This window comes from Littorina saxatilis, linkage group LG6 (assembly GCF_037325665.1).
Source record: "Littorina saxatilis isolate snail1 linkage group LG6, US_GU_Lsax_2.0, whole genome shotgun sequence".
In the NCBI taxonomy this organism is placed as follows: Eukaryota; Metazoa; Mollusca; class Gastropoda; order Littorinimorpha; family Littorinidae; genus Littorina; species Littorina saxatilis.
This window is the reverse complement of record NC_090250.1, coordinates 38,430,231-38,444,463: the sequence shown is the minus strand read 5'-3', so window position 1 is coordinate 38,444,463 and position 14,233 is coordinate 38,430,231. Positions and strand designations below refer to the sequence as shown.

Sequence of the window (14,233 nt, the reverse complement as noted above, 5' to 3'; positions counted from 1 at the left end):
TCCTCTATATGTAAGCTGATTCAAATGTCATACTTTTATGAACATCTCAATGATGCAACTAAAGTTTTCTTAAAAACAAATTACCTTCCGTCCTTAAAAGAACAATCACACACAAATATTTCTTTCTCATTTAACCCATTATGTTAGCTACAACATATCTGTTCGGGCGTTTACATGGGATGAGAGCATCCTAATGGTTGAACACATACCAACATTCAAAGGTCTGGCTGATTTATGTACACATTCAGAATGTTTGTTTCTTTAATTAATGGAGTAACTGACAAACGTGTCTATTAAAGGCACAGTAACCCTCCCGTAAACCATCACAGATACTGCCAGGCTTTTACACACAGTACAAACACCCTTCCATTTGAACGCTCACCAAACAGGAACATCCTAGGTGCCCTACGTAAAGAGCGAGCAATTTTCAAAGAATTTATTTTTGCGTGGTTTATCTTACCCCTGAGCCATCGTGAACCCGTGTGATCCAGTTTCCCTTTTTCACAATGCAGTCGTCAGTTTGTAATTTGAATGCGGCTCGCTGTGAGCTTATCTGCAATAGCACGTTATTATGTACCTCTGACTTTTCACGAAACAAACGAATGTGGTTCATAAGAACTCGAGCGATGGCTTTTGACTGCCTATAAACCGCCGTCTGCTACAAAAACCACGACCTTGCGTGACCCTGCTTCCGGGCTTTTCTTTTTTCAAACTTTCAAAACTTCGAATTGTACTGATCTTGTCTTGATGAATAAATAATTCTTTTATGATTTAAGAATGTTTGTGTAACAAGCTGTCAATTTATTATTTAGATTTTAAAAGTTAGGTTTAGCGCCAAAACGCACCACGGTCCGATTCATTCTGATAATCATCGCTCCACGGCTATCGCCAGTTGAAGGGAAGTAACTCATTTTTGACCTGAGTTCAGGATGGTGGAGACAATCCGAAAAATTAATTCTTTGAAAATTGCTCGCTCTTTACGTAGGGCACCTAGGATGTTCCCGTTCGGTGAGTGTTCAAATGGAAGGGTGTTTGTACTGTGTGTAAAAGCCTGACAGTATCTGTGATGGTTTACGGGAGGCTTACTGTGCCTTTAACACACGAATTACATTACTTCCCCTCAAAACATCTACTCTGTGCACGAAGTAATCCAGATTGTTGATTTGATTTAATGTTTTAATTAATTTAAGTGAAAGTGTGCTCTCATTCCGTGTAAAAGCCTGGACAGATGTGATGTGGTTGACATGACCATTCACACGAAAAAGACTATGTTAAATCCAGAACCTATGATAGAAACGATGTATTATCTTTACAGGACCCTCACAACAACCGGATCGCTCAGTGGCTTAACGTCAGCAGTAATGACGACACAGGAGTGGTTCAGGGAGAGATGGTGACGTCATTGTTTCCTCCTCTAGGCGTCTGGACCATCAAAACCACCGTTGACGTAAGCGATGGTAGTGAATGTACATTTGCAAGGAGAGAAAGTCGAAGAGAAAGATCAAAACAATATACATACGCATGCAAGCACTCACGCACACACGCACGCACGCACACACAAAGACACACACACACACACACACACACACACACACACACACACACACACACATACACACACACGCACTCTTTCTGACGCTTTCTCTCTTTTATCCTCTTTTATCCTCTCCTCTCTTTTACACGCACGCACGCACACACATACACACGCGAGCGAGAGAAAGAAAGAGGGAGAGAGAGACACGTGAACACACACACACACACACACACACACACACATACACACACACACACACACACACACACACACACACACACACACACACACACACACACACACATACAGAGAGAGATAAAGGTGTGCTATGTAATACGCTGAATAAACATCCGTATTGGACAAGGAAGTTGTATCAAGCACTCTCTCAACATACGATATGGTAAACAGGAAATGCGCCTGTCGGTGGCAGGCAAGAGATAAGCCTACGTTTGAGTTTACAAAAACACCCCCTTCACCACCGAGATCATCGGTGACCTGAAGAAAGTAGCTACAGCTAGGTTCAGGGCAATTCCTAGACAGGAAAGCGTTGGTGTCATCGACACTTTTAGAGGTATAAATTGGAACACATTTTGGAGAGAAAGTTAAAGTCGGACCATTTCACATACAGACTGGAAATTGTTTGGGATGGTTGTGAACAAACTGAAGTTCGTGTACAACAACTCTGAAGATATGTGCTAAACGGCTCAAATGACTGGAAAAATTATCCCCGCTTTGTATTAAACTTACACTTGCGCAATGGCGCGCAAACTTCATCAATGACATGAACGCATACCTCTATGAAAAATGCCCTGATCCTGTATGTAATCTGGAGGGCTTAAATCGGGTTAGTTTGGCTGCCGCTTAATTTCAAACCTCGCACTTTTGAGTCGATCCCCGAATTTGGAATCTTCTTTTGAAATTGCAAAAAAGCCCGATCATTTGACCTACAAACTTGCTACTTTGTGGAAGGATCGTGCATAAGCTGAAGTCAATGTCCCCCGAAAAGTTATTGGCCAACAGATGAAGATGTATTAAGCATTGTTGTGGGTTGCATTTGTTTTTGGGGGTACAATCTCCTGTGATTGGTACCACTCTTCTGACACGAAAACAAAATGTCACGAAAGTATTCTCTTTTCAGGGCGTGGAAGAGAGAAAGACCTTCAAGCTTGAAGAATACGGTTGGTATTTCCCATAATTCAGTTTCAGCTACTCTGTAAAATTGTGAGAAAAAATATACTCATGTGATGAGTTTTGGAGTCAACTCACAAGTGGATGCATACATGTTCACGACGAAAACCACCATACACAAGCAACGCTAAACAACACAGCTGAAGAATGTTAGCTATTTTATAAACAATGTGTGGCTTATCCTTGATTTTAAACATGATCAACTTGTGTCAGCAGCCACTTTTTTTTCCACAGCAGACAGAATCTTTTCATTTCTTTGTAACACCCCCCTTATCCGCCCCTGCTACTTTTTGTGTTGTCTTTTCTCTTAAAGAAATGGCTGAACACCATGGAATAAATAGTAAGGCACGTCACATACAAATATTCGTTGCGACCGTCAGAATACGATCTTACAGGTAAAATCTAATTCTTAACAATTTTCCATCTGAAAATTAAGTATGTCGAGGAAGCAATATAACTGCCAAATATTTTAGCTGAGCTATTTGAACTTATATTTCATTATGAGTTTGTCTATCAATGCGCCTCTCTTCGATTTCTCATGAAATACATCGAATTTGACCGAGGCGAGGACCTGCTTGGGTCAAGTTATCATTTTATGTAGCTGCAATGAAAACATATGTGACCCTCCACCACGGAATGAGTCGGATGTCACCTCGAGCGGTTCTGCGCTAGGCCTAAAATACGTCCGGGGGGTGTCGGGTATCAGTGTGAGGGTCGCCTTAGTCACAGGCTTATAACTCGAAAAGTTGTCGCTCTTTTCTAAAACGGTTTTCACCACTGGATAGAACATAAAAAAAAATCGTTAAAATATGTGAAAATATAACAATCATGCAAAGGTGACATGCGACTCATTCCGTGGTGGAGGGTCACATACGTCCTGTGTAGTAATGAGGCCCGATATTTTGACTTGCAAAGGCTAATGCTGTTGAGTCGAAGAAGAGGACCTGTATGTTCATTCTGACAAAGTAGTCATTTTTCAAAATAAAATAATCCATTTCGAGGGAGTAGTTCTTATTCGAAAAACTGTTCATTCAGAGATTTCTTCGAAAATTGCTGTCAGTTAGAAGTTAATAGTTATTATTTGAAAATCTATTCACTTTAGGTCGAATAGCTTATAATTGGAGATATCTGTCTTTGTGAGCTAAGATGATCGTGGAATATGATGTAGTACAGCAGTAGGAAAGAAAGTTGGACACGTAGTCAAAGAAAAAGTGCAAACACGCTGTGAAACAAATCTACGCCTATGATCATTATGATAATGGTCTGTTGCGTATTTTCAATATTCCCGACAGAGTTGCCTCAGTTTGAGGTGAAGCTCAAGTTTCCTGACTACGCCTTGATCTCAGATGAAAAAGTTGTCGGAACTATTACAGCAAAGTAAGTAGTTTGTTGTATGTAATTTTGCTGAATAAAATTGTTTAAACTAAAGTAAGTAGTTAACGTGACTAGTTATGACAGTACTTTAATCTAATTTTGTTGTAATTAACTCTCGAGTTTAGACAGTGGGCATTTGTTTGTTCAGCTTGTTTGTTAATTAAGAAGAAAGTAATTTGATTGGGTATGACAAATCTTTAACTTTTAAGCTCAGCTTTGATGTTATTCCTCTCTTCATGCAGCGTTTGAGTATCACCACTCTGTTGCAGTTGAACTTCTAAGTGTTGCATTTCTGTGTTGTGTGCAACGCTCGAATGTTTCTACTGTTGGGGTTCATATTTCATGTTTGGCTGCTTGAATATGTTGCAATACATTGATTGGACAGCAAACAGGTTTAGAAAGGACATTAGAACGGTTAATGTCTGACAAAACGAGACATTCACCAGAACATTGAGCCAATGGTCTTAATAGTGGCTATACAGACAAATAATTATGAGGCAACCAAAAAATCATTTTGCTCAGTGTGCGTCGAAGGCCACTTTTGGTATTAAGGAGATGGTCAGAGTTCGTATAGACCAATGGGAGGATTTCTTGTGAATGTTTCCTGTGTCAAAATGTCAAAAAATGAACGTTAAGATAACTAACATTAATTTCTGGATTTTTGATTCTGGATTTTGAAGCTTTAGTAGCTAGTCTATCTCTTTTTGGAATTTTTATAATGAAGGGTGTAAGTTGGATATGTGCTAGGTGCATTGTACATTATGCTTGTTTTCAGGTACACGTTCGGGTCTCCTGTAAAAGGACGAGGCAATGTCGTTGCAACCTTTAATAACTACTGGAACTCACCGGATTCCATGTCTCTTTTCAAGGATGTTGCTGTGAGTGCATTTTTATTAAGGGTAATGTATCGGGATGAGTGTGTGTGTGTGTGTGTGTATGTGTGTGTGTGTGTATGTGTGTGTGTGTGTGTGTGTGTGTGTGTGTGTGTGTGTGTGTGTGTGTGTGTGTGTGTGTGTGTTTCTGAGAACGCCCGAGGATGTGGCACTATATTCTACTCAAGTTAAACTGCTCAGCTGGCTTGCATGTTCAACATTCGGTGAAGTCTTGCATTTCTATTACATTTCTGTTTTCAATCAGTTGAAATTAATGACTATCATCCGATCTGCTCTTTTCTTTCTACCTTCCAACAGTTAGACCAGAACGGGGAAGGAGAAGTGGAATTCACAACAGAGGAACTCAAAGATCTGGCCTATAACACAACAGTTTCCCAAAGCAGATGGTATCGCCCCAGCAAAAAGGATTTCAGCCTGGATTATCGATCATTTGACTTCAATATTACTGTCACTGATGACGCCACCGATGACGTCATGTCGGAGAAGACGTCACTAACGTTCTACGGCAGATCAATGTCTTTGCGCTTCATGCCCATCTCGCCATCTTCTTTCAAACCAGGATTGCCAGTCACAGTATTTGTGAGTTTGTCGAACAATTAAACTAATTTGAAGGAAAGTGCAGACCAAAATTCTGTCATAACGTTAATCCTTTTTGTTTTGTTTTAGACAACGAGATCTTGAACAGTATAGTCTATACCAAAATGAAATCTATCTTTCTTAGTTAAAAATTAATGAGCTTGTGAATGCACTGGGGCTAATAAGCCCCCATCATGGCATGTGTGTGAACATCTAACATAATAAGTACAATTTAGTTTGAAAATATGCATAGGAATACAAGTTAAGGTTGTAGGGATATTAATGATAAGCTTTTCGGCTGTCGTTCTTGTTATTATTGTTTTGTGTGTGAGTGTGTGTTGTTTTTACTTCGCACAAACAGTTGGTGTGTATAAGCTTGCATACATTGAACCCTGTATAATCCAACAACTAAAAATGTAAACATTATACGTTGATTGTATTTTTTTTTCGAGTTGTTTTGCTGCATTCCGGATATTCTAATTATATATATGTCACTGCGTGTTTTTTATTTCTTTTTTCTTTTTTTAATATTTTACCAGACACTCGCTGGTTCTTACATGTCTGATGAATTCTTCTTCCTTCGTATCTGTCATTAATCTCATTTTCACTACTGTCCTTTTTTCAAAAAAGTTCTGAACCTTTTTTAAATCTGTACTACCCCTTGCCAGGTGGAAGCCCTCCAACCAGACGGCAAAAAACCATTGGTTGACACAGAGGGCATGACTGTGACTTTCAACGTGACGTATCACACACCCATATCCTCCGTCATGTACCCGCCACGTTACTATTACTGGTACTGGCCCCGAACGGAGGAGCATGAACTGTTCACCAAGACCGTGTCTTTTGACAAAAATGGTGTTTCCAAACTGACGATAGACACGGATGTCATTCCACAAAACGCTAGCTCAGTCAGCGTGCATACCAGTGTGAGTTGATGGATGGACGGATGGCTGGATATATGGATGGACGGGTTGATGATGGATGAACGAGTGGATAATGGATGGATGGATGATGGTTGGATGATAAGTGAATTGATGGATGGATGGATGGATGGATGGATGGATGGATGGATGGATGGATGGATGGATGGACGGATGAAGTTATTCAATGTTGGACAGATGGATTGGCCAAACGAGTGATTGCTTTATTGACTACCTTCTTGGCTGATTTGTTTTATGACTTATAAGCTGCTGGGGTTCTTGCTTGATTCGTTTGTATTTGACTAAGATAAGCTTTACTTAGATGTACTTTTATCTTTAAATACCTCTTTTCACAACCTCTTTACATAATCATGTCACGACACTGCAATTGAATGAAAGGTATGTTTAAGCCAGAACACCTTCTGGTGATGACATGAAGATCTAATTGCTTCAAATTTGTTTCTACTCTTTATTTAGAGCGGAGATAGCTCAACCAGCACAACGCTGAATCCATTCACGTCCCCATCCAATGCCTTCCTACAACTCAAGCTGAAAAAGTCAAAACTACAGGTAAATTAGCTTCCCATGATTGATAAGTACCTGCATTATTTGACAAATAAATCAGTTCATAAAATGTAGCAGCCCTCTGTCTCTGTTTATGTATCTGTCGCTCTGTCTTTGTGCGTGTGTGTGTCTGTCTGCCATTGTCTGTCTCTAACCCTCATTCCGTGGTGGAGGGTCACATATGTCCTGTGTAGTAATGAGGCCCGATATTTTGACTAGCAAAGACTAATGCTGTTGAGTCGAAGAAGAGGACCTGTATGTTCATTCTGACAAAGTAGTCCGTCGCGATATAACCTTGAATGGTTGAAAACGACGTTAAACACCAAATAAAGAAAGAAATTCTGACAAAGTAGTCATTTTTCAAAATAAAATTATCCATTTCGAGGGAGTAGTTCTTATTCGAAAAACTGTTCATTCCGAGAGAATGTTATTCTTAGAAAATTGCTGTCAGTTAGAAGTCAATAGAAGTCCGACTCTCTCTCTCTCTCTCTCTCTCTCTCTGTCTGTCTGTCCCTCTCCCTCTCTCTTTCTCTCCCTTTTTCTGTCTCTCTCTGTCTGTCTTTTTCTATCTGTCACTATCTCTCACTGTCACTATCTCTTACTGCCTCTGTCTCTGTCTGATGACATAACCGTGACCTATTTCCGATCACGTGGTTTGCTGTGCTGACACGTAGAACGAATAGTATATTCTTGATTGTTATGTCCTTTGAGACACAGTCACTCACTTTTGATTTATTGTTTTGTTTATGAAATTATGATGTTCTGCATAATATCCATTGTCTTGCAGAGTTGATGTACTATTGCATAGTATTCTTACTCTAATTGACTTGCAAATTTTTGCTTTGCACCTTGTCATGAACATGTATAAACTACAATGTTTCATATAATGAACGTATGTACATAAACTTATACTGTTTTACTAATTATGTAAGTATTGTAGTTGTAGTAGTAGTAGTTTTTATAGTAGATTTAGTCCCTCTTTAGGGCGAGGGCCAGATGCAAAAAAGTATACCAATGCTTATTCTGTTACCCTCGTAAAATAAAGAATTGTCAAAGAATTGTCATTGTCTGTGTGTCTCTCTCTCTCTCTCTCTCTCTCTCTCTCTCTCTCTCTCTCTCTCTCTCTCTCTCTCTCTCTCTCTCTCTCTCTCTCTCTCTCTCTCTCTCTCTTGTCAAATTCAATTTTTGAAAGGCATGTGCATATCAGTCAAAATGAAACATACTGCCTCGTTTACTCTCAGGTCGGCAAGAAAGTGAAACTGCAGGCCCGTTCCAACGTGGAGTTTGGTGACTACACGTACCAGGTCTGTTCAGATATATCTAAACTTTGAAACACTCGGACATTTTTTAGCTCTCACAATGACGGGTACATTTGCTCAGGTATACCCCGTTTGAAGAGTGAGTATTTTTTTTACTCAGTTTGGATTATTTGTTTTTATACTGTGAGTGCTCTTGCTCCTTAAAATATGCAGACACAGAAACAGTGGTTTTTCGTATAATTTCGCCATCAAAAATCAATGGGCTGCATTATATATCCAATGCAGTACTTTACGAGAACAGATACTGTTCAATGAAAACTGTTTCCAAGATGTCTGAGTGTTAAAACAAGTAAAACGGATTCTTCTTTTTTTAACCAGAATACCATCAACTTTGAAAATATCTCGCGTGCATTTAGTTTTCGTCGTAAATTTCTCCTTCTACATGTAGTGCTAAATGGCGAGATATGAGACTATGTCCTGTATTTGTTCCGTAATTTTCGCTGAAATCGTTCATTGAGTGATTTATTGTCATTTTATTCACTAACATTTGAATGCAGGTGTACTCAAAAAATGCACTTGTGATGAGCAAGGCGGAACAGGTCTCTGACATGAGATACAAGACAAATATCAAGTTCGAACTGACGTCAGCGATGACCCCTGTGGCTGACGTCATAGTCTTCTTCGTCACTGAGAGCGGTGAGATGGTCGTGGACAAACTGTCGGTGGCAGTGGATGACATATCTGCAAATGACGCAAGTCTCATTTCAAATTTGCTTCATTCTATTACACGCTTTCGATTGGTTTAATTTGTTTATGACCAACTACTGCAGATTATGTCAATATGATCATAATTATGAATAAATTGTTTCCTTCTCACTCTCTCTGTCTCTCTGTCTCGCTCTGTCTCTGTCTCTCTGTCTCTCTCTCTGTCTCTCTCTCTGTCTCTCTCTCTGTCTCTCTCTCTCTCTGTCTCTCTCTCTCCCCCTCTCTCTCCCTATTTCTTTCTCTCTCTCTCACACACACTCTCTCTCTCCCCTCTCTCTCTCTCTCTTTCTCTCTCACACACACACTCTCTCTCTCTCTCTCTCTCTCTCTCTCTCTCTCTCTCTCTCTCTCTCTCTCTCTCTCTCTCTCTCTCTCTCTTTCTCTCTCTCTCTCTCTCTAGTCTTATATCTAGTTTGGTGATTACATTGTTCTACAAGCACGTTAATCGACGTCAACATTTGTTACGTACGTATATCCTTTGACTCCGTTTACTGGCTTTTGACAATGTACAACTTCAACATGTACACGTCCTGACGGATACAAGTACACGGTGCTTAGAAAATGAAGGGCAACATCTTGGCTTAAGTTGTACAATGTTTCTTCATGCATCTTATACCCAACCAGTACCATGTCTTGTGAACTATGCAGCCAATCAGCTCTCGAATCTGAATTCACTTTTTGTCATTCGTACGATACAGGTGTCCGTGACGTTTGTTAAACCGGAAGTGAAACCTGGTAAGACAGCCAAGTTGAAGGTCAGGGCCAGTCCTCGCTCCAAGGTCTTCCTCCTGGGAGTGGACAAGAGTGTCCAGTTGCTGGGCACTGGGAATGACATCTCCAGAGAAGACGTACGTATTAAGGCCTTTACAACAACTATAACGTTGGATAAGGGTATCCTGACCAACTTTTTATTTTACACCAAATATTAATATTTTACCACTATCAGACACATGATTTAGGTGTAGAGATAATTGGACATTTGGTATTCTAAACCAATAGATATTGACGCGTGCACGGTTGTAAATTAGGTGTTTAAGGTGAATAACTTATATTCCACACCTACAAAAGTTCACGACAAAGACGCTGCACATGTTTTCGTTTTTGGGCAATAGATATAGAGAGAAGTGTGTGTGTGTGTGTGTGTGTGTGTGTGTGTGTGTGTGTGTGTGTGTGTGTGTGTGTGTGTGTGTGTGTGTGTGTGTGTATGTGTGTGTTGGGGGAGGGGAGTACTAATAGTAAGAGTGAGGCTTTTTGATATAGTATCCGTCTGGCACACAAAAGACAATTGTTTTCTTTTATTAACCAGGTGATGTCGGAGTTGGTTCAATACGGCAGCGGCAACAGCTACCTACTCAGAGGATCCTGGTATTTCTACGACTATTCCACCGATGCAAATGCCGTGTTTCAGGTAAGAGAGACTGATTGGATGATAGCATGTGTTTTGGCTTAACGTTGGGGTAGGGGGGGGGAGGGGGCGGGAGGTTGTATACAAGCAAAACATTTCCTTCACTAATCATTTAATAAGTATACATATATCATGGTTTTTATTCATTATGAAACCTAATAAACTGGGTAACATAAACAATTACTTCATAATTGAGATTGTTTCTAAATTACCGTGATCAGCGAAAGTATTTCCCTTGCTTTCAGCAGTGCCAATTGTGCTGTGGAACTTGTGCAGATAGTTTGGTATATTGTACTATCTTCAGCCCTGGTCTATATTATTTTGGGAAATGTGCAGGTTTTTATCTCAATTTTTTAGGTTTTTTTTTTTAAATGTCTTTGATGACGCCATTTTCGGCTGAGGCGGCCTCATTTTTAGCACAGCAAGTCAAATAGTATTCTCTATTTAAGAATGTCAATATTATTTAACCTTTTTATCTGAACGCCGAGGTTCAATTAAAAAACTGCCCGGAATGGTTTGTTTTGGGCGTATTCTTTACAACAAAACAGGGCTCCCCACGGACGCCCGTTTTAGAGGGTCTGGGGACTCCCAGTTTAAATGTTTAGTACGCCCATAGACCCCCTACGCGGAGATTTAGAGGCTCCCAATAGTCCATGCTCCCCAAACCCCGTGTGTTCATATAACGCATTGTTATCGCGAAAAGTGTGTTACGAAGAGGACCCTTCCGACTATACCTTGTTAAATGGAACTCACACACACTTTTCCATATCGTACCGGCTTGAAATTCATTATTGGCATGTGTGCTTACACTATACTTTACTGACGGCTACAGTATGAAAAGCGTACCAACGGTATACTCACGATAGTGGAAAGTTAGTGCGTCCCGGTACCCGCTCTTTATAGATTTAGAGCGCCCCGGGACCCCCTCGATACATTTCTAGCACGTGATGTCGGCTTCTAGAGCGTACAGGACGCAGGGACGCGCACTTTGGGAGCCCTGACAAAATCTGCTCCGTTGTTGTGCAATATTTTGTGATGTTTATTAGTCAGTTGTTTGCAACATTTACCACCAAGAATGTTATCTTCAGTAATGCGTCTTAACCATCCGAAATCACCCGTCTGCTGTTTTGGTATGTTTGATAGTTGTTAAAATGTGACTATATGGGTTCCCAGGTCTGTATATGCGTAAAACAGACTTCCAAATCAGAAAGATTTGTAGCCTTCAAAATCCAAGAATTAAACAAGCAAGATTGTAAGCAAGTATTATTTAGTACGTTTCATTTTTATATTTAGTCAAGTTTTGACTAAATATTTTAACATCGAGGGGGAATCGAAACGAGGGTCGTGGTGTATGTGCGTGTGTGTGTGTGTGTGTGTGTGTGTGTGTGTGTCTGTGTGTGTGTGTGTGTGTGTGTGTGTAGAGCGATTCAGACTAAACTACTGGACCGATCTTTATGAAATTTGACATGAGAGTTCCTGGGTATGAAATCCCCGAACGTTTTTTTCATTTTTTTGATAAATGTCTTTGATGACGTCATATCCGGCTTTTCGTGAAAGTTGAGGCGGCACTGTCACGCCCTCATTTTTCAACCAAATTGGTTGAAATTTTGGTCAAGTAATCTTCGACGAAGCCCGGACTTCGGTATTGCATTTCAGCTTGGTGGCTTAAAAATTAATTAATGACTTTGGTCATTAAAAATCGGAAAATTGTAAAAAAAAATAAAAATGTATAAAACGATCCAAATTTACGTTTATCTTATTCTCCATCATTTGCTGATTCCAAAAACATATAAATATGTTATATTCGGATTAAAAACAAGCTCTGAAAATTAAATATATAAAAATTATTATCAAAATTAAATTGTCCAAATCAATTTAAAAACACTTTCATCTTATTCCTTGTCGGTTCCTGATTCCAAAAACATATAGATATGATATGTTTGGATTAAAAACACGCTCAGAAAGTTAAAACAAAGAGAGGTACAGAAAAGCGTGCTATCCTTCTTAGCGCAACTACTACCCCGCTCTTCTTGTCAATTTCACTGCCTTTGCCATGAGCGGTGGCCTGACGATGCTACGAGTAAAATGGCATTGCGTTCAGTTTCATTCTGTGAGTTCGACAGCTACTTGACTAAATATTGTATTTTCGCCTTACGCGACTTGTTAATGTTTTTACAGGGAGCAAACGCGGGCATTATTACGGACGCAAAGGTTCCAGGAAAATATCTTGATGTACCGTCAAGTGAGTAATCAACAAAAATGTACGGCATGCTGTTAACCCGTGATTTGTAAAAATGTAAAAACATTTTACAAATTACGTCGAACCTAAAACCGCGATTTGTAAAAATGTAAAAATATTGCATTCCAAAAGGTAATACATGCCTTTTATTATTATTAATATGTGTTGTTTAGAGCCTCTATGCTGGGTGGTGGGGGGTGGTTTGGGCCCGATAAATAAAATATTACGATTTTTAGCATAACAAAGAAAACTTACCCGAATTTCCCAGCTATGGGACAATAAAGTAATGAAAAAAAAGGAAACAATCTAATAGATCCTTGACTTTGGTGCAGCGCGACTCTGTTGCTGCTAGCTTTCCACTGGGAGGAAGTGACCCAAAATTCCCAGCGATGGGACAATAAAGTAATGGAAAAAAAATCTAATAGATCCCTTGACTTTGGTGCAGCGCGACACTGCTGCTGCTAGCTTTCCACTGGGAGGAAGCGACCCGAATTTCCCAGCGTGAGACAATAAAGTAATGAATTTTAAAAAAAACATTAGAATCTAATAGATCCCTTGACTTTGGAGATGACAAGAAAATATCGGGCGCATTTACGTGATTTGTAAAACATGTTTTACATTTTTACAAATCACGGGTTAACACATGCTAGAGGCTATGATGAAGCTATGTTGTCTGCTAGCAAAGAACAACTGTGATTGCTTATGTTTAAGAGTTTGGTCAAAGATACAATTCGTGTAACTATTACCCAGCTGTCATTTACTTTGTTCATTATATTATATCTTATTTCATTTCATTTGATCTAGTTTATGTTATTCAGCTTATTTTATTCATGTTATCATATTTTATTTTGTTCACATGTTATTACATTATATTTTATTTGACTTTATTTTATCGTTTTATTTAATTTGCTTTTTTTTGTGTGTACTTTTTGTAATATTATCTTAATTCATAAATTGTAGTTTCTTTTATTTCATTTATAGTATTCTCTATTTATCTCTTCTAATCTAAAAAAAAATAATCGCATTTTTGTTCCGTATTTCACTTGATGTATTTTATTATAATTTTCGGTTTTTTGTTGATTGTTTTCCTTCAGAATACAGAAACTTGTTCCCGACGACAACTCGGATGCCTTTAGCCACAGAAATGCCACTTCCAGGCACTGTCATGTTTGCTGCCCGTCAAGAGATGGATGTCGACTCACCGGCGATGAGCATGAACAGTAGGCACCATTCGAACTTGTAGTCACAATTAAGGATCTTCTTCTTCTTCTTCGTTCAAGGGCTGCAACTCCCACGTTCACTAATGTTTTTGCACGAGTGGATTTGTACGTGTATGATCGTTTTACTCCGTCATTCAGGCAGCATACGCCGATTTCGGGGGAAGCATGCTAGATTATAGATATCTTCGTGTTTCTGTAACCCACCGAACTCTGACATAGATTACAGAATTTTTTCCGTGCGCACTTGGTCTTGTGCTTGCGTGTACACACGAAGATAAGGCACTAGCAGGTCTGCA

The 14,233-nt window shown here is 39.4% G+C and overlaps 1 protein-coding gene across 1 annotated transcript in view; it reads left to right on the top strand.

Annotated features, from left to right (window-relative positions):
* Nucleotides 1–14,233, top strand: part of LOC138969169 (CD109 antigen-like) — a 77,242-nt gene that overhangs the window by 31,980 nt on the left and 31,029 nt on the right. Inside the window, exons 6-18 of the mRNA XM_070341897.1 lie at nucleotides 1,316–1,447; nucleotides 2,673–2,712; nucleotides 4,015–4,099; nucleotides 4,872–4,974; nucleotides 5,287–5,568; nucleotides 6,234–6,491; nucleotides 6,963–7,055; nucleotides 8,291–8,353; nucleotides 8,866–9,060; nucleotides 9,772–9,921; nucleotides 10,380–10,481; nucleotides 12,657–12,720; nucleotides 13,812–13,937. Of these exons, the coding sequence (XP_070197998.1) occupies nucleotides 1,316–1,447; nucleotides 2,673–2,712; nucleotides 4,015–4,099; nucleotides 4,872–4,974; nucleotides 5,287–5,568; nucleotides 6,234–6,491; nucleotides 6,963–7,055; nucleotides 8,291–8,353; nucleotides 8,866–9,060; nucleotides 9,772–9,921; nucleotides 10,380–10,481; nucleotides 12,657–12,720; nucleotides 13,812–13,937 (1,693 nt within the window). The remainder of the gene's footprint in view (nucleotides 1–1,315; nucleotides 1,448–2,672; nucleotides 2,713–4,014; nucleotides 4,100–4,871; nucleotides 4,975–5,286; nucleotides 5,569–6,233; nucleotides 6,492–6,962; nucleotides 7,056–8,290; nucleotides 8,354–8,865; nucleotides 9,061–9,771; nucleotides 9,922–10,379; nucleotides 10,482–12,656; nucleotides 12,721–13,811; nucleotides 13,938–14,233) is intronic.